This window comes from Pungitius pungitius, chromosome 18 (assembly GCF_949316345.1).
Source record: "Pungitius pungitius chromosome 18, fPunPun2.1, whole genome shotgun sequence".
Taxonomy (NCBI): Eukaryota; Metazoa; Chordata; class Actinopteri; order Perciformes; family Gasterosteidae; genus Pungitius; species Pungitius pungitius.
Window position 1 is genome coordinate 7,585,724 of NC_084917.1, and position 18,967 is coordinate 7,604,690.

At 42.5% G+C, this 18,967-nt stretch overlaps 2 protein-coding genes across 3 annotated transcripts; one reads left to right on the forward strand and one right to left on the reverse strand.

The window, feature by feature from the left end:
- Positions 1-71: 71 nt before the first annotated feature.
- Positions 72-5,313, reverse strand: trim69 (tripartite motif containing 69). Its single transcript, XM_037484599.2, has 7 exons — positions 5,183-5,313; positions 3,322-4,294; positions 2,931-3,026; positions 2,497-2,730; positions 1,815-1,837; positions 1,613-1,728; positions 72-1,508 (listed from the first exon to the last, which is right to left on the reverse strand). The coding sequence occupies exons 2-7, from the start codon at positions 3,949-3,951 to the stop codon at positions 964-966; spliced, it is 1,644 nt and encodes a 547-aa protein (XP_037340496.2). The 5' UTR covers positions 3,952-4,294; positions 5,183-5,313; the 3' UTR covers positions 72-963.
- A 2,723-nt stretch (positions 5,314-8,036) lies between these two features.
- LOC119226560 (calsenilin-like) lies at positions 8,037-17,209 on the forward strand. 2 transcript variants are annotated; one of them, XM_037484654.2, is made up of 11 exons: positions 8,037-8,113; positions 8,268-8,359; positions 10,458-10,632; positions 13,990-13,992; positions 14,415-14,539; positions 15,304-15,373; positions 15,516-15,586; positions 15,660-15,767; positions 15,851-15,955; positions 16,244-16,306; positions 16,408-17,208. In XM_037484654.2, exons 2-11 carry the CDS (start codon positions 8,354-8,356, stop codon positions 16,453-16,455), a joined length of 774 nt encoding a protein of 257 aa, XP_037340551.1. In that variant the 5' UTR covers positions 8,037-8,113; positions 8,268-8,353; the 3' UTR covers positions 16,456-17,208. The 2 variants fall into 2 exon arrangements, with proteins under 2 accessions (XP_037340551.1, XP_037340552.1); XM_037484655.2 differs by lacking the exons at positions 8,037-8,113; positions 8,268-8,359; positions 10,458-10,632; positions 13,990-13,992 and adding an exon at positions 13,162-13,661 and having other exon boundaries at positions 16,408-17,209.
- Positions 17,210-18,967: the final 1,758 nt, after the last annotated feature.

An 18,967-nucleotide genomic window follows, 5' to 3' on the forward strand; every position in this document is an offset into this window, starting at 1 on the left:
TTTACTGGTTAAAATGTCACCTCTAGTGAATTTCTTAATCATAATCATGCAAAAATTCTCAAAACACAGACCGGATTTCCCCAACCCCCACATTCATTTTATAAGTGGCTGCAGGCATGTAGACGTGTTCTCTGGAGGGTGTCGATACGTCAGCGAGTACGGTCCATCCTCTCATTAAAGGTGGAGGGATTTTACCAGAGAGAGCAGGGTCTTAAAGAAATGTTTTTATTGAAATGTTGGATCAGTTTGAGTTAAAACAGTTGGTGCAGTTGAGGCATCACTCGCAACAAGTTCAAAGCTGATATCCGAAATTAAAACCACCGATTTTTTTTCTTTACATAAGTCTCACTCTTGTTCCACTACCAAAGAGGCATTACATCTCCTACGGTCCCTGAATGCACCAAATAATATAGCATTAATAGGATATGACACCATATAAACATTGAAAAAAGAATGTACATTTAACACTTGCGTGATAAGATATTCTATTGAATGTATTAGTGATTCATGCATATGAAAGATTATTGAAATCATTTAAAGAAAAACCTTTCACTTTCACCACTGAGGCACTGCTTCTTTGAAGTGAGGCACTCGATCCAGTCTACAAACTGAACAATTAGTAACTTCTCAGTGAGTGGGTGTGTTCCTGTTTGGTTTATGTGACCTGCAGCACGACCACTGATCACCAGGTGGCGTCCAGTAAAAAGAAAAGAGTAAACTGTCACACCAAAGTTCAGATTTCACATTTTTACATGACCTTTTATGAGGAAGGGAATACACTATACATGTGGTGAGTAATGCTGAAACTTTGATCCCTTCATGATACGTCTGTTTCGATTGGACAAATAATTCCAACTTCTCCTGTGCAAAATCACAACTCTGCTCTAATCCGGTTGAATGGAAAGATCATGGTCATTGCTTTTCACTTCTTTAGCGCCTCTTTGGGCCTTTTTTTGTCACATTTTAAATCTTTGGTAGAAAAACTTTGAGCGGCTCATTTTCATGCACTTTATCCAGAAAGCCCAGGTTGAAGTACGGGTACAGCGTCTCAGCGAAGGTCTCCCTGAAGGTGTAGAGGTGTGCCATGCACTCTGCGTTGTAAAAAGACACCAGGCCCCTCTTGTAGTCGAGGTACACGCCGATCCGCACCAGCGGCTCCTCCAGGGACAGCACTGTCGGGGGCGAAGTGCCAGCCATGTACTGGATCCCGTAAGAGAGGGAGAGGGTCCAGAAGCCGTTGGCCGGCAGGGCTTTGATCACTCCCTTCCTGGGCACCGACTCACGGGCCACCCCGACGGTCCAGACTGTGCTGCTGTACACTTCGATCTCCCAGTAGTGCCGCCCGTGGGTGACGCCCTGGCTTCCGAGCAGAGACAGGGCAGCGTTGAACCTGGAGGGGTTGTCCTGCACGGTTTGGTTAAAGGTCTGGTAGCGAACACAGGTGAGGGACGAGGTCAGGCTGAGCCATGGGTTGGCCGTGCTGGAGTTAAACGTGATGGCCGCTGGAACTAAAAACAGGAAAAGTAATAATCAAAACGTTTAAATGATTATTTGATGACACGTGACTATTGGTTTCTGTGGATTTTGAAGTCAAAAGGGTCACTTAAAGTACCTGGATAAAGGCTTCCTTTCATGGATTTCCACACTCTGTACTGCAGAGGCCCCGCAAACCTGCCCTCGCACAGACTGGGAGGTGTGAAGGTTGGTTTCTCAAACTTCAGCGAAGGCCTGCCAACAAAAGCCAAGTCAGGAGAGTAAAGGGAGAGAACAAAGACGAGGCCCATCCAGGGTAGAAAACATTTTCCCACACTCACCTCAGGAGCAGGACCTTGATGCTCTGAAATGAAAATAAACACAGGACACGAGAGACGCAGACTGGTGATTAGGTTTGTTGCATCTGAAATAGGAGAAAGCTTTTCTTTCCACATTACATCAACGTCTGAGCTCACGCTATCCACCCTACGGGATCTCCCTGTGGCCTCGGGAAAGTCCCACAGTCGCTGCATAGACGACGGACTGAGCTGAACTCCTTTTCCACAAGATCAACGAGTGAGATCACTGGCCTACATCCTGTCCCCACACACTGCTCAAGTCCTTTGTTATTAACAAACAAGCAGCTGCTAATTTTTTTTAAACCTCATTTTCCAAATGATGCAATCTGACATCAATGTTCGTTGCATTTGAAGAATAGCGTATGAAGTGAAACAGGAAAACTCAAATGGTTACACCCTGCTTGAGTGTTGATGTTGGAGCCTGTTAAACATTTTTGCACCGAAATACATGACTGATGGCCTGTAAAACCAACTTTCACCCCAAATAGAACATCTCGACTGTGTCACTATGATGCAAAAAGTTCTGGAAACTAATCATTTAAAGAAAATAAAGAGCTCAGCTTTTATCGTTAACATCACCCTCAAGAGCCGACTCATGGTACCTTGAATCATTTCCAGGTGGGCTGTAGTCATTGCGCATGATGTTCACATGAGCCCAACCTACCCGCAGCAGGGCGAAGGCGTCCTGCTCTTTCAGCTTGTCCTCGATCTCGTGGACGGCTCTCTGCAGACGGGAGACCTCCACACACAGCAGCGCCTTGTGCTCGTCCAGTCGGATCAGCTCTCTGCGCTCCTCCGTCTTCAGCTTCACCTGCAGCAGCTTCTCCTCCTGGTACAGGAACTGGTGCAGGTCGCTGAACTGGGCCTCGATGCGCACCTTCAGGTCAGCGGTGTGCTCCTGAGGAGGAGGAAGATGAGGAGCATTGGTCACTGGGAGCAATCACTTAACGCCCTCTTCTCTGTTGCAGCGTAGGAAACATTGTCACATCCATTTTGCCGATACACCCATTCCTTGCGGGTTGAATCAGATAAGATGCGTCACACTGGGTTGCAGTGTTTGCATTACACATATGTGTTTTGGGAGCGTTTTTCTCTCACCTTCAGCTTTTTGACCTCGTCCTCGGCTTCCCTGTCACACTGCAGCGCCGTGTTGAGTTCAGCTTTGAGGGAATCCATGGAGCTGTTCAGAGACGCCTGGCGGGAGACAGAGCCATCATCACCATGAACTGACCCGCTTCTCACCTCTAATGCAACGTTACATTTAAGGGACCAAAACAACTAGTGCGTAGAAATGAACAAATTTATAACAGTCATTAGGTGTAGTTTTAAGTTATCAGCATTACAATGACATGAACCTTACTGTGCAATATGCAACCTTCTCCTGTGCATTCTAATAAGTAGAATTTTTTCAACATTCAAACTTCATTGACAGATCAACTGTAAGCTCTTGACATGACCTTTTACTATCTGAACCGGCAGCTCAACTCACCCGGTACTTCTGCTCAGCCTCCTGGACACACACCATGGTGTGATTCCTGTGCTCCTGTGAGAGGCCGCACACCAGACACACCAGCTCCTGGTCCTCCTCGCAGTAGAGCTTCAGCTCCTCTCGGTGTCTGCTGCAGCGCGGGGCCGGAGCGGGAAGCCTCTCTGCCACTCCAACGTCTGCCAGGCGGGGGCCAGGCCCGCTCTCCTCCAGGCCCTGACAGTAGCTCTCCACTATGTTGGCAACAATGCGGTTGGGCCTGTAGCTTTGCCCGGGGTACACCTTCCTGCACTGGGGGCAGGAGCCCGTGCTTCCCTGAATGGGGCCCCGGGGACCGGTCCAGTATCCTTCAATGCACCCCTGGCAGAAGGTGTGATCGCAGGGCAAGGACACCGGCTGCTTGAAGAGATCCAGGCAGATGGAGCAGGTGAGATCTCTGCTGATTCGGTTTGCAGAGCTTTTGTTTACCTTTACGGCTGTGGGAGGCTGTCGCAGCTTTTCCATTGCTGCAGCAAAGTCTCCTTCCATTGGTTTCCAACTTTTCTTGTCTAGTTTTACCCCCTGGTTCAGTTTTTCTACGTTCTGCAGATAAACTGTTTGAATTTTCTTTACTTCTTTCGGATTGTTGCTCATTCCTTTGCCTTGATTGTTCTCCTTTGTTTGGACTGTACAGCTGGATCTCCGAGTCCTTCCTCTCCTGCAGAGTGCGGCTGCTCTCCTTGGCCTCCAGTCTTCCTGTTGATTGTGGGGAAATGGAGTGGGCGGTGCAGAAGCAGCCCCAGCCTCTCACAATCCTCCGCAGATAGAGGGGATCTTAATGGGCCACCTCTTTTCCCTCCAGACTGACGTCACATCTCAGCCAGGAAACCGAGGCGGACCGTAGATATTCTATCCGTGGCATGTTTGTTCAGTGAAGTCTGGCCAGTGAGTGGAAGAATCTTCTGCTCCACTAAACTCTTAATCGGCTTTAGGGTAACTGCAGAAAAATGTAAATCCATTTTAGTGTGTTTGGAAGTGTGAGACCAACCTGAGTGTCTTTGAGATAAAAAGCTGCACCTGGGCAAAAAGTTTTTTCATTGCAACACTTACTCTGTCCAGTAAGTAATTATTGTTGCTGAAGGGTAAACAAGACCATAAAGAGAATTACCCGGCGAAAGCGAAGCGCGCGGAAAGCCCCACCCTGGGCTAAGATAAATACTGCAGGCATCCATCCAGTTATTAGAACACATGGTTACAGTCACTGAGGGCTGGAACATCTGTCTAGTAAACTAAGAGTTTCTCTGGAAAACACTATGAGTGTATTTATGTGAGAAAAAAAAAGTCTGTTTCATTGGGCTTATCTGCTGTTTGGCTGTAAAGTCAATAGAGACACCCTGATTATACTCTGGAACGCAATCAAAGGTCAGGAGAGGATGCAACTAGGATTGTGTACATTTAGAAACAAATGTGCAAGAAAGAGAGACATGAACACATGTTAAACATTTTGTATCCAGGGCAGAGTATAATCAGACGCTTGACTTTGCTGAACTTGTATCTTTGAAAAGCTCGGTGTTATGGCCAATGGTGACATCTGGTGTCCAAACTAAAATGTTGAAGTAATATACGGTCACAAAAAAGATTAGAATAGCTTCAGTTAGTGAATGAAATCCAAGTCAGGGTGAATATAAAAACTTGTATATAAATCTACTGTAAACTACTGTAGAGTAGTAAGTAGAAAGACCAATTACTGGCTTTAGTGCAAATACCTCAATTTAAAAAAAAAGGTCAGCACAAACTCCCAAGTGTTTTAATAAATGAGAGAGAGTAATAGGAAACAAAAAATGATTCTCTCTGTGTGCAGCATCAACCATCCAGAAACCCTCACCGCTTAGTTTCACGCTGACACAGTGGAGGCCAAGATGGCGCTGATGAAGCCGCGTGTGAGGGAGGAGATTTGGTTCAATCTGTGGGAAGGTGTGAAATCCGTAATTGCTCCAGTAGTCTCTTCTGTCTCCGCCCTCTGGTTTAATGAGCCGCTGGGGCGATTGCAGATGTTCTACAGGTGTGTAGGTGCTCAACTCAGTCGTTTTCCGTGGTGCTGAACATTTACGGGTGCAGCTTTTTCCACAATCCCAAAAGATTTTGCAAAACCTGAACAAAGAATATCGGGATGATTGACATGGCAATTCTTTTTTTTTTGGATCAATTTCTATTCATCTTCCCTCTTGCATTGTCTTTGGTTTATAGCTTACCAACTCTTACCCCTCCGGCACAAGCTATGGCATGAGCCATAATGCACAGAACATACTTACCACATGAGAAACATCAACATAACACGAGCCGAATAGATATTAAATACCATGCAATCATCCTGTATTCCGTAAGTTAAATGGTGGCAGACAGTGTAATTAACGTGTAACCTTCAGTGGCCCCTAATAACGTGGACCATCTTTAGAGCGGACCTGCACACACATAATTAACACACAAGGCAGATTAGGGGTGTTGAGTTAATTAAAACGTTGACATGCCTTGATTCCTGTCAACCTTGTGGGACAGTAACATTTTAGTGAGCAGCAGAGTGGAAGTGAAGTGGTTATACCGTTGCACTGTGAAGAAAAGCAAGCTGAATTTAGTACTTGATTTACTGAAGCAGAATAAAGCACGGAACCCCTAAAACTCATTGCAACCTTTCTGGTTTTCACTTAAATTAAAATCAGATTATGGGAGTATCAGAATGTTAGTATTTCATTGTAAGACGATGATGTTGTAAAAAAGTCATGTTTAAATTACCACAAGGACAATGAAGGTTCGGTTACATTATGGTGCTTTCAGGCTCTGTGAAGTTAAAAATGGACGAGGGTACATTTTAACGACATTATGTGTTCACATGTGATCGTGTTGGTGGTGAACTTGAATAAATCTGTTTTTTGGAAGTTCATGTTTTCAACAAAAAAACAAATATTTGTTAGAGAGGAAATAATGAACAGTTTATACTAGCTAAAAGGAGCATAATTATGTCATTAAAACTACCATCTTTAATGTCATCTGCCCCATGACTTTAACACCACTGTGTTTTCTATAAACAGCTTGTAATGTTACATTCCAAGGCTATGTTCATGTGTCATACAAAAAGAAGCGGTGGACACAACGTGTGAATATGTGCACAACTGTGTGCTCTCATGCACGAAAGTGTGACACATTCTGAAAGAAAATGCAACATTTATGAGGACAGACAGAGAAGAAGACACTCCCTCTCCCAGACCCACAAACACTCACAGAGGAGGCACATCTGTACTGAACACACACCCTCAATCAGAGCCTGAGCTGATGTGTGAGGCACCGGGGAAAACTGGAGGCTCTCTGGAACTTGAAGGCTAAAAATAACCTCCGTTTCTGCAGGAGTGAGAGACCTGTAGGAAGATAAGAGGCACAAGGACAAACCGTAACGCTTGCAGTCTAATCATTTCTCCAGTTGCGATGTTGGTGGTAAACATTGGTTCATAATTTAATACCAATTTTCTAATTGCTTACATATTTAGCCTTGCTAGCCGTATGACCAAAAGTGACTTTGATGATCCCTTGATTTTTTACTTTTAAATACTGGCAAAGCTAATGACCCTGTATACTAAGAAAATGGAAACTTCCTAATAATTCTACCTGCTAGATGCCAAAATGATATTCCTTTATTGATTCCGATGTGGGAAAATTTGGATGTGCATATTAAATATTAGCATTGTCATTGTAAGCAACAATGCACCGTCATTTTTGGTATTTCCTTATTCATGCATGAAAGCAACAGTATGCACAATACAGAGCTGATGTCTACCACAATGGTATTAGGATCAAATGGATACTTCATTGCCTGGAAAGTAAATACATTTTTTCCCATCAGCCATACCCGCCTTTTCTCTTTTTTCTCTCCATCCCTCCCTGTTGATCTTCATGTCTGTTTTTTATCAGATTTCCCCCCAGAGCAGTAAATCATTCCCTCCTCTTTTTGACTCACATAGATTTGAAGGAAAAGCACTTAAGCAGATGCAGAAACAATGTTGGGGCATGTTTTGGGCTCAGGAGGTAGCTTCTGGCTCTTGTATTCATTTACCTTCCAAGTTAATGGGAAACCATGTGCAGAAGCAGGTGCACAGCCCACAGCTCGCTCTCTTCCCGGGCTATGATGTCACATTTTAAAGTCAAAGTCATTTGGCATCATTGTGCCATTTAGTTTCAGGACATCATGAAACCACATGCAACCGGATTATTCGTTGTTGGTGGGAAACGTTGTGCTTTTCTGTGGTTTTAGAACAATTGCCAAGAACAAACTGAACAGAAATCCACCCAAAGTCCCTGTTGTGTGGCTACCAGCCCACAATAAGGCTTTAATAAGCATTGTAATCTTGATTCATAAGCATAGAAATAACTCATATCAATTTAAGATTTATGAGCCAATGAAGGTCTCCCTCCTCCTCTTCTTCTTTTTTATTATTTTCACTAAGCAGGTTGACACAGAAAACCAAGTGCACTGAGCATGAAATACAAAAATCTATTACAGTGCACAGTATGTGAGGATGACAGCTATCCTTTTTAATTTCCTCAGAGAGTCCCAGACTGTCTGAGTTTGGACTCACACACCATCACACAAGGTTTTTAATATGTCTGTGATTTCTAATAATACGTGCCACGATGTGAACACCTCGTCACCGCCTCGCTCCTTCTGTCGCTCTCTAAATTCTTTGCCCCGTCTTCACTTCGTTGAGGGCGGCTCCAGCTTTCTGCGTCAAAGGGTCACTACTTTGAATCGGGTTTTAAAGCTCTTCAGGTTTAAACGTTCCTTAATCTCTGGCTGTGATGATTGTAGTTTCATAGTGTGTATTACGGGCTCAGTGTGTGTGTGTCTGTGTGTGTGTGAGCTGAGCAGTTCTGCTCCTCCTTCCAATGGCTTTTTTTCTCTCTGCCTGTGCATGCTGATGCAGATCACCTCAGAGTCGTTTGAGGAGCTCGAGTGGCGAAGGATTGCAGCGATTTATTCTGCACGACGGGCATCAGGCATCCAGGAGCAATGCAGGTACCACAGCAACATGTATGGCTTTATGAGTTAGTTGATTTATTGCAGGGATGATTCTTCATTATAACATTTCTGCATGTCTACCTATACTTTTTACATGACTTACTATGATCTTTGTGCTTTGTAATTTATCACTAGCAGAAAGTTAAGTGAGCACTACAGAGAAAAGGCATTGGGTCGTACATTTTAGTGAGTGAAAGAAGTATCATCCTCGAAGATACTTTATTCTGAAAGTCATAAAAACATACTTTTTAAAAATATATCTTACGGTGAAGCACAAAGGTATTTACAGCTACATTTAATGAACTATTGGAGCCACTATTTCATGGCTGGTGGTTGATACCTTTTAGTTTATTGGGGGACTGATTTTCAGGTATTCAGGCCCCACAGATATCATGTCTGTGTGGATCCAAATCTCCTTAGATTGTTTCTAGCCTTTGTTTAATGTGTAAAACTAGCATTCCCAATTTCTGTTTTGCAACTGTGCGTGAAGAAAAAAAACAATGTTGGCAGATTCTACGTTATGTAAGATGTGCAATTTGTTTTAGGATTTGTGTGTGTGTGGTTGCATGTGTGTATGTGTTTGAAGCTCTAAGCAGTGACATATGTGATGATTAGTGGAAGGAGGGTCGCCCGCGGCGCTCATGATGACTTAGATCACCACAGGGAGCATCTCACTACTCTATGAATGGTTTCAGTCCTTTAAATAATGCAGCTCTCCGGGGACTGATTTGATTGATTTAGTTTGACTGTTCATCATTTGCTTGAGACACGGTGCTATTGTGTGTGTAGAATTACGGGTGCGTTTGTTTGTATGTATTTCTTTCGGAGGGTCCATTGAGTCTTAGTGTCTCACTGAATGAACTAAGACAAGTCGTCTTTCACTTCACAGTAGAGGGCAATTCTGATCTTTTATTGATGCGGTTCTACGTAGTGTGAATTATTCAGCGACATTCTCGATGTTGTGCATGCTTTGGCATTCGTTCATATTCATTTAGGGGACTAAAGGCCAATTGAATCATATGCAAGGCAAAGACTTTGCAGGGACAAAGAAAAGGGAATGAAGAAAATATATATTTTTAAAGCAACAAAAGGGAGGAAGAAGCTCCAGAAAGGCTGAGCATATAATGGTGCCAGGCAGGACAGCATGCACGTATGAGTCATCATGTTTGGGAGTCCAACAAAGACAGTGCCTGAGAAAACAAAGCAATGAAAAAGAAAAGAAAAAGAAACAAATAGTTTCACAGTTATTACCCTTGTGTTATTAAACGCCAGGTAGGGCAATTTGATTCAGAAATTTAAAAATGTCAAGCGTTATTAACACTAAAATAAGAGTGTGCATCAAGGGGGGAGATGAGAAGAATAATGTTATGTGGTGGTTAAAATAACTGGAAACAAGAGAGCGTCCCTATTCTCACGGTAAAAGAATATTAGATTATTTTTTTAAATTATTTTCCTACTCCTGGCAACTAAACCCATTTAAAATGTCTTAATATGAATAATGCACGAGAAAAGCTGGAACTATAAATAAATCCTTTCCTTACGCAATGTTAAAGTATTCTTGGCACGGATTCTGCATGTAGTTGCAAATAGTCTGAGGGATTTATGAGACGCCTTTAATCACATAAACATAAACACTTTTTCTCTCCTCAGCCAAGAGCATTGCCGTATTTATTTGTCAACCCCTTTATCCATACTCACAAACTGGTTGGGTGTCTGTAAGCTACTCGTGCAGCTGCCAGCTGAGTCACATGAGCTTGAAGTACGTTTCAGCAGATCTGAAACCAACCCGTATCTCAAACTGCCATATTATTACAAATGGGGATCTTGCCTGACCCAAAAGGCATTAATTCAATGTTATATTAGATGAACGTGGTTATTTTAGTTTCTCTATGAAACACTGCCTTTTTGGGCATGTAATATGGTTTGAACAACACTGCATTTTAGCTGCGTTCTGTGTCTCATTTTAAGGCAGCGTAGCTCGTTTCCTTCTTCTTGCTGTGTTCATGTGGGGACTTTCAAAAAGGGCAGAAGCACCTTGAGGTCTGTCTTGTGTCTTTTCTCTCCCTGAGGACCGCACATTTTCTGTCTCCCTCAGGCGGATGGAAAGGCCATGGATGGCGGCATGCTGCCTGACGCCAACGGGACGGATCCAAACCCGGGTGGAAAGACAGACGGCTCCAAGTGGGAGAAACCGCGGCTCACGCGTAAATCTCTGATGAAGTGCTGTCTCGTCAAGTGGATAATTGCCAGTACCACGCAGCAAGGGCCAGGTAGGCCTTTCAATCTCCTGCACTACAGAACACATTCATTTAAAGCGTCAGTATATCTACAGTCCAATTTGCACCGAATACGGATCTGTCCCTTAGTCCAATCCAATTCCCCCGCCGAGCGTGAAGTCCATCACATGATCGGATCACCAGATATGTGAAGATCATGCAGACAGACTGACAGAGATCCCTTGCTTGAGCACATTGTCTTCCACTGGCTGCCTCTGAATGGCCCCTTTTCTGGGTTTATCTAAATTATTGACATTGTCCCTCTGTGCAGGAAAACCGTGTGCGTGCTCTTTACCGACAGCACAGATATTCATTTCTGCATTCAGTCGGGAATAACACCTCATAACCCTCTTATTTTAACCAATATATATAAAATGTGTTTTTCCCCCATACTTTAACATGCCCGGGGTTCAAATCTAATGATGAAAAGACAAAATGTCTTTGCATTTACTGAAATGTCATTATGTCATTATTAATCTCATTATTCTCACTTCTATTATAATGTCAGGGTCATCATTTGAAATGGTAATACATAGGCTTGCTGGTATTTCCCACATTTATAATGACTTGATCGCCCTCTAGTGGTGTACGAACCTCTCAGCTCAGAGTGTTTCCTGCTGCTGCTCAGCAAAAAGAGATCTGCAATTACTCCCATGCAGAACGACCCGATATAAATATATTACCTCGCATAAAAAATAGAATGCAAGAAAATGTGGACCTGCTGTTCAATAATGAAAGCGATGGCGGGTCACCTCATCATTGTTTCTTTGGAAAATGAGAATAGCACAATCATCAGATGAAATTGGCTTTTATTGCTGTAAATTCTGAAAGTAAAACATTTGATCTTTCAGTCAAATCATATAATCCATTGAAAGGAGAGGCCATCTGTTAATAACTCAGAGATCATGCAAATACTGATAAAAGAAATTACATTTTTAATGGCTGCCATACCATTTCCATTTCTAGTTTCTCTCATTAATGTGACAACCCCAATTTGGAACCTGTTTGATGATGCAATTTCGAACAGTCCAATGAAAAGCTGGTGGAATCCGCCTTTTGAACAATGCAAGTTGTAAATGGAGCCTCGACAGAAACGTATATATTCTTGTCAAAAATAAGATGCCTAAAAATCAATGAAACAGCTAAAAGCATGCACTAAGAAAAAGGCTGAGCGGGAGCGTGAGGCCCAAGGTGTTTAATTGTTTGACGAGAACCCGTGTGATGGTTTTTGATAAATGGGCTGAGGCTCGGGGCTGTAATGTTGCTCTCACTGCAGTCATTAAAACCTGACGGTCAGATGGATTGTTGCAATGTCTGCATCTCTGCATGCTTTAGCTACCTCACCCTGGTCTGTATTTAAGAGAACAGGGATAGATCAGCACTTAGGGTGCATTAAACAGTATAATGTTGCATTATTTCTATTGCAGGCAAACACAAGCTCATACATCTTGCATGTTTGTTAATGGCCGAGTGTGTTTCTGTCTGTTGAGGTAAACATGACATCAGAAACACTGAAAAGGGTAACTACTTGCAGCAGTTTATTGGGCCGGGCAATCCATCACCTCTGATCTGACATTTCACATTGGGACTTTGGAAAGTTAGTTTTCCCTTGCAAGACAGAATTATATTAAAATGATAGAAACTTTGTTTGTCTATGAGATTAAAATCCTTCTCTGGAATCTCAAATGTAGATTAACATCTATAGCATATTATTTATCTTTGTAGTTTTGTATCTTTGGAGAGGCACCTGGTTCATTACTTAATTATTATCTCAGCTGTTTGATCTAAACAAAGAATACGTTTCCATAAACCCTCCCGGCTATCAAAATGCTTTTCTGGCCCACTTTCTCTCCCTCTTCTAAGACCAGTATTTTACCTCTTAACAATTGATTTGCCCTCCACCCCCTCTTTGTACTTTAACCGAGTCCATTACGTTGTGCAGAGTCATCACCCGTGAACCATACTCCTGTTCTTCTCCCCTCTCGTTGTCCTCAGTGTGATCACAAACACACTTGCTTCCTAACAACAACAAAAAGTGAATGAAAAGTACTTTTAGACCACCAACACACTGCATGTGTGGCATTTTAACAGAAGCTACACAGGTGGTGTGCAGCTTGCCTCTGGGACCTCAGCAATAAATTGCATAAAGGTTTTTTATCTTTAAAGTCGTAAACAGAGTCCCGTTTTTAAAGTGGCAGCAGTCGCAGTGGTTGTTTTTTTTAGGCCTGAGTGAATCCTGCTGAGTTATCGACGTGTGTGTGTGTGGCTGAACAAGGTAGTGGACGCGGGCAGCGCCACGCAGGGCAGGGCAGGGCAGACTCCTTCATTCTAAGTGCTGTTCGCCTCCCAGCCATCAGCGGATGTGGATCAATGCCTGGTTTTTAGGGCTTTGCATCCTCTGAAATGACTGAGCAAATAAACGGACGCTTGGACTGTCAATCAGAGAGTGTTGGTAAAGAAATTCCTTCAGTAACCGACCTGGGAACACGCACGTGTGCACGCAGCCCAGGACGGGGGGGTGTGGGGGGGAGTGCAGGGTTGAGCCCCTCCGAGTTGAGGGAGTTGTGGCAGAGATCCTAAAATGAACAAGCCGGGAGGTGGGATGCCAGCGAGTAGTGGCAGAGATGGATCGCTTGCAAGTGGAGAAAGCTCGGGATCCTTTCGGAGGATTGAGGCTCTCTGAATTTTCCATTTCTTTACACATGGTGGACTTTTTAACTTGTTTTCTTTAAAGAGGATGCGGTGCGGGCAATCATTGTCTTCTAAATGGTCAGTGGTTTAAGTTAGTGGTTTCGTTTAAGTGAATAGAACTGCTGATGCCTGATAAAACACTTATTAATAAGTACGTGGCAGGAGGAAGTTAACATTAGGATTTTTAAAAGAGGCTTTTTGCGCTGGAGAAACCTAATGCAAGGAGACAATGGACGTGGATGGCATGGAAGTATTTGCCATTGCTGTTGTTGTTGCAATGTTTGTAATTGTGCTCAAACAATTTGGGGTTTGGGAGCCCTTGTCACTTGAAGGTAAGATACGAAGCAATGTTTGTCTGCTTAAATGTTGTCTTTGTTGTTTTGTGTAGTAATGACAATATAGTGTTGACCGTAAAAGTGATGCTTGAATTATCAATAAGTGCAGTTCTTAATATTAAGACAGGTTCATTTTTTGGTGCATATACTGGCATGTTAATGTTGTTTAAAAATAATCCATCCTTTAATAACCTGATCACTATGTTGGTAATCTGAATATTTCAAACCAAATATCTAACAGTTCTCACTTCTTCTCCTCTCCATCCTTCATCACCACCTCTTCCTGGTCTGGTCTATTTCCCATTGTGCTTTTGCTCTAATTAAGATGGTGAGTTCTTCTCTGTGGTATTAATCTACGCAAGTATTAAGCTTAATTTCATCCCAGTTGTACCTGTGAATGTCTGCTTATTTACTCGATAAGTGCACATTAGTCTTTCCCTGTCTAGTCTTCATTTAATTAATGCTGTTCTTCTTACCCCCTTTTATCCCTCACCCATTTCCTCGTCTCACTTTTCCCACTTAAAACTCTTAATTTTTGTCCTCAAATTCATATTTTGTTTGTATAAAGATGGTGAGCATTGGGTTTTGTCCTTTATATTATTTTGCCACCCACCTATGTATGGTTTTCTAGTACTTTCAACACCCCCCCCCCCCCTACACACACACTTTCTTTTTTTTCTTGTCTATTTCTTTACACTTTTATTCCTCCCCCTCTTTCCCGCCACATCTCTGTTTCCTTGCCTCCGACAGACAGCTGTGACGGCGAATTTGAACTCTCGATGGTGCGTCACCAACCGGAGGGCCTCGATCAGCTCCAGGCCCAGACGCAGTTCACCAGGAAGGAGCTTCAGTCGCTTTACAGAGGCTTCAAAAATGTATGAAAACAACCGGCACAGTTTCCTCCAAATGGCAGAATTAAAGGAAACTTTCCTAATTAATTATTCCTCCCCACACAGTCTGATGCGTATGGGTGTGTGGGAGTGTGTTTAGGTGGTTGACAGTTGAAAAAAAGAGGAAAAGAGGATCTGTAGATTTGTTGTGTCCTGATTAAAGTTACTGTGTCCAGTTTTTGACCAAAGGTTCTGCTGTAGAGCAATGTTTTTGATGAGCAGGTGTTTTGAATTACTTGTATCTTGTATTATACACAGTAATATGTCCCTATGATACTTGTAAAAAGATGTCAATGCACAAACGCTACTAGCGTGATAGGGCTACGGATTTTTGCAGACCGCAGAGGCAGCTAATGCATGCAAAGTGCCAATAAACAGTAGAGGTAGAAGAAGAGTGCGAACAGTGGCCTTAAATTTAGATTATGAAAAATAAACACAACATTACACTAAAATGAAATCTCCACAGGGTGCTTGGCGCTTTGTTGCAGGTTTCTCTCTTTATTGAAATATGCCCCAAAGGTTGTTTAAAATCTGAGACTTTATTTATTTTCTTTGTACTACTTTATTTCAAGGTGTACCTGTGTACAATAAAGCTCTTTATTACATGACTACATGGTCGGAGCAATAATGGCTCCAGTAAAGATTTCCCTTTGCCATTTATGAATGTTTTGAATTTCCTCCTCCTATTTGCCCTCTAGTGGCCATGAACCTGCACTTATGGAATGATGTAAATGTTTTTCTCTCAATAGGAATGTCCCAGTGGACTAGTGGATGAGGAAACTTTCAAGATCATTTACTCGCAGTTCTTCCCTCAAGGAGGTAAAGTATGTAACTAAGAAACTGGTATCATTTGCGCTTATAAAAAATGACCTTCCCTGAATCTGCACGGTTTAGAAAACCGACATGAGCCATGAATTTTAAGTATGAAATCGATAAAGTTTTTATATTTTCATGTTATCAGATGCAACCACGTATGCACATTTCTTGTTCAACGCATTTGACTTGGACAGAAATGGCTCCATCCGGTTTGAGGTGAGTTCCCCGTCGACTTCATGTTGGTGCTATGAGCACAAAAGGAGAGCTGATGTCTAAATTCTTTTTTCAGGACTTTGTGATAGGATTATCTGTGCTGCTTCGAGGCTCTGTTACCGAGAAACTTCGATGGGCATTCAACCTTTACGACATCAATAAAGACGGCTATATTACTAAAGAGGTACATTATATAAACCACTGTCATTCTTGAGTAATCCAACCAAAAGTGGCAGTTGTCCTGTACGTCTCTCTGCTTCCCTGCAGGAAATGATGTCAATAATGACGTCCATTTATGACATGATGGGCAGGCATACCTTACCCAGTGTACGAGACGACTCTCCCTATGAGCACGTGGAGAAATTCTTCCAGGTAATTCATCTCTGAAATAACCGCTTTACCAGAAAATGCCATATAGCTTCTGTATACGTATCAAAACCATAGCCTTAGTGTGTCAGTACTACTCTTGTGTTTTAGACCCAGGTCATTCTCCGAGAAATAGATAGAAATCTCCCATTAAAGACAAATGAAACTTCTCAGAATCAAAACCCATCTAAAGTTCATCACTATGATTTCATGATGCACTTTTGTGTTATATTAGTCAGATATTTTATCGGATTAAATACAAAACCTCTATTTTTGATGTCTGACATTATTCAGAAAATGGATCGAAACAGAGATGGGGTGGTGACTATTGATGAATTCATAGAAACCTGCCAAAAGGTAATCCAATCATCAAACTGAACTGAAACATGATTCCAGGAGCTCATGCATCTTTGTGCACAAAAACAATTTCTCTTGCGTCTGCCTTCTGCTCTGTACAGGATGAAAATATAATGGCTTCCATGCAGCTCTTTGAAAACGTCATCTAGTTCCTGCAGAGGGACGTGGATCAGGAAGGCTGCATAGTGCTCACACCTGCAAGCCCCTCGCCCCGAAATACCTCCATCCAACTTGAGAAAGAGAAGTGGTCGTGCAACTCATTTTACATTTTAATACAACTTGGTGAACACTATTGCTTCTCCTGTTGAACTGTTCCATGCCGAGAAATGTGAAGAATTCACCGGATCACTCAAAGAAGAAATGATTCTTTGCATGACAATTTTGTGTTTTTTGCACATGATCAAACCAGTTGAGCATGACTGCTTGCCCGTCATCTAAAAGCATGTGATGCAAACTACATTGAACACAAACAAGGCTTTTATTGTTAACATTGTTGAAACTTGGGAGAAACAGAATACTTTGTTACTGTATTATACGGTAAAGAATGAATGAGATGTTTGTGTAGATTCCTGTGATTGTCCAGTGAAATAAATACATACCTTCAAACAAAACATGGTGATAACTTCTCTTTTTACGCAACAACTCAGAAAGCTAGGAATTTCCTGCAGAAAAAAATTAAATGATGAATGAACCCTAAAACTTACCCGATGCAAACATCAAAAGGGATTTTATGTCATGTGACCGTGCAGCTGAAATCTGGCCATTACACAGATGAATATGGGACTTGCCACATGCGTGCATTGAATATGTGTTAAGACTTTGTATGAAGGAAACAAACCAACACTTGTCCAAAGTCTCCCTTCAAGCAGACCCTCCAGACCCAAAACAATAAACAGAAATAGCTCTTTGATTTCCCTGAATTGGCAGCATTTTGTCCAGGTCTTGTTTCTCTGAATAACCGTTCCTCTTGTTTTCTATCCTCTGGTTTCTCTCATTCTTTTGAAGCGTCACAGTTTAATATGTCATTCAAAAAGGTTAAAATTGTTAGAGGCCGGCTGTCACTGACTGCTTTGCTTGTTTTCAAGTGACCAACTTTATTTTTGTTCTGCATGATGAACACTTCTATTCATGAGAAAAATGCTGTTTTCCATAGTGGTACTTATTTATCTGGAAAAAATATCTTTAACATCTTGATTCACAGAGTAACAGAAAAAGTACAGAACCAAATGTTGTATCATTTTTTCATATGACTGTGAAGGATCAGTATGAGGTTTCAACTCTCTATTAAATATCAAATAACTGTAAATAAGACATGTTTTTTAGATTTCAAACTTTTAAGAGTGCATTGCAAAAAGCAAAGGTCCCACTGTTGTTCTTCTTTATTTGAGTATTACAGTGAATCTCACAAAGAAAAAGCAATGGTGGAAATGAATCCCCCATTAAATATGCAATAATGATTCAGTGTATCATGATAATAACAGATGTGATTTATTGTACCACGGTACAACGAATGCAGACATTTCTAAATCTGTTTTCACTCCAGCCCGCATGCTGGGAATAATGGGAGAAAACTAGGTGTCACAACTGTATGTGAAATGCTGCCGTAAGCCAAAATCCTTCAACCTGTATTGTATTATTGACATTGAACCAATGGCAAAGCAGGTTTTGTTTTGGGGAGGAGCGGTCGAATGGACATCGGTGTAGAAGTGACGCTGATCCCAAAATGCTGCTCTCCTGTAATCTATGTTTCCCGGTTCAAAAAAGGACTGCCGCTCCAGCATAACCACCTCTCACTGTGACCCACCAGCAAGGTAAAAAACATTTAACTAGTTCTCTTCACTTTTAAGAAATCCATTTGTTATCAATTGTTATCCATTTGTTAGTGGATGGCATTGGCACATTTTGTGTCATACACATTGAAAGTTTATACTATCCGCACTCACAACATGCATTTCAACCACACATCCACGCCTCTTTAATATGTTTTATAACAACATTTGGAAATGTGCATTTGGTAAAACAAACACATAATAAAAGAGAGAAATCCACATCACACACATAATGCCCAGCTAATCCCAGTGTGGACGGACCATGTGGATGGTTCTGGATGCCTGTTGTGTTTGTGCTGCTAAGCATGTGACGTTGGGTGTGAGCAGTGGGCTAAATCAAAAGCGTCAATGGCAGCTTGAACCACAGCCAACAGACTTTACACACCTCTCTGTCTTTGTCTCACTCAACAACAACAAAAAAAGAATGAACATGCGTTGCAAAAATACAAAGCTTTCAACTGCACAGGTGTGTTTTTGCAGAGGAAAGATCTCCAGTGATGACCGTCCCTCATCGGCTGCTCTGCCTGTGGGTTGGGCTGCTGCTCGTGGCAGCTCTGTGCCCAGGTGTAGACGGTAAGCGCGGAGGCTTCTTCAAGGGCCGTAAAAAAGATGACAAAGATGCCAAAGACGCCAAAGACGCCAAAGCGTCTTCCTCTGCGGGCCGAGGCCTCTCCAAGCAGGGCCTGAAGTGGGCTGGAGCCGCAGCAGCGGCCGGCATGGTGGGGGGCACTGGCACCGGGCTGAGGCTCTTTGGGAAGCCAAAGCACGGATCCGGGAGTCACCGCGGCCACAAGGCGGCTTCCTCGGAGAAAGATCAGAGACTTTACCACAA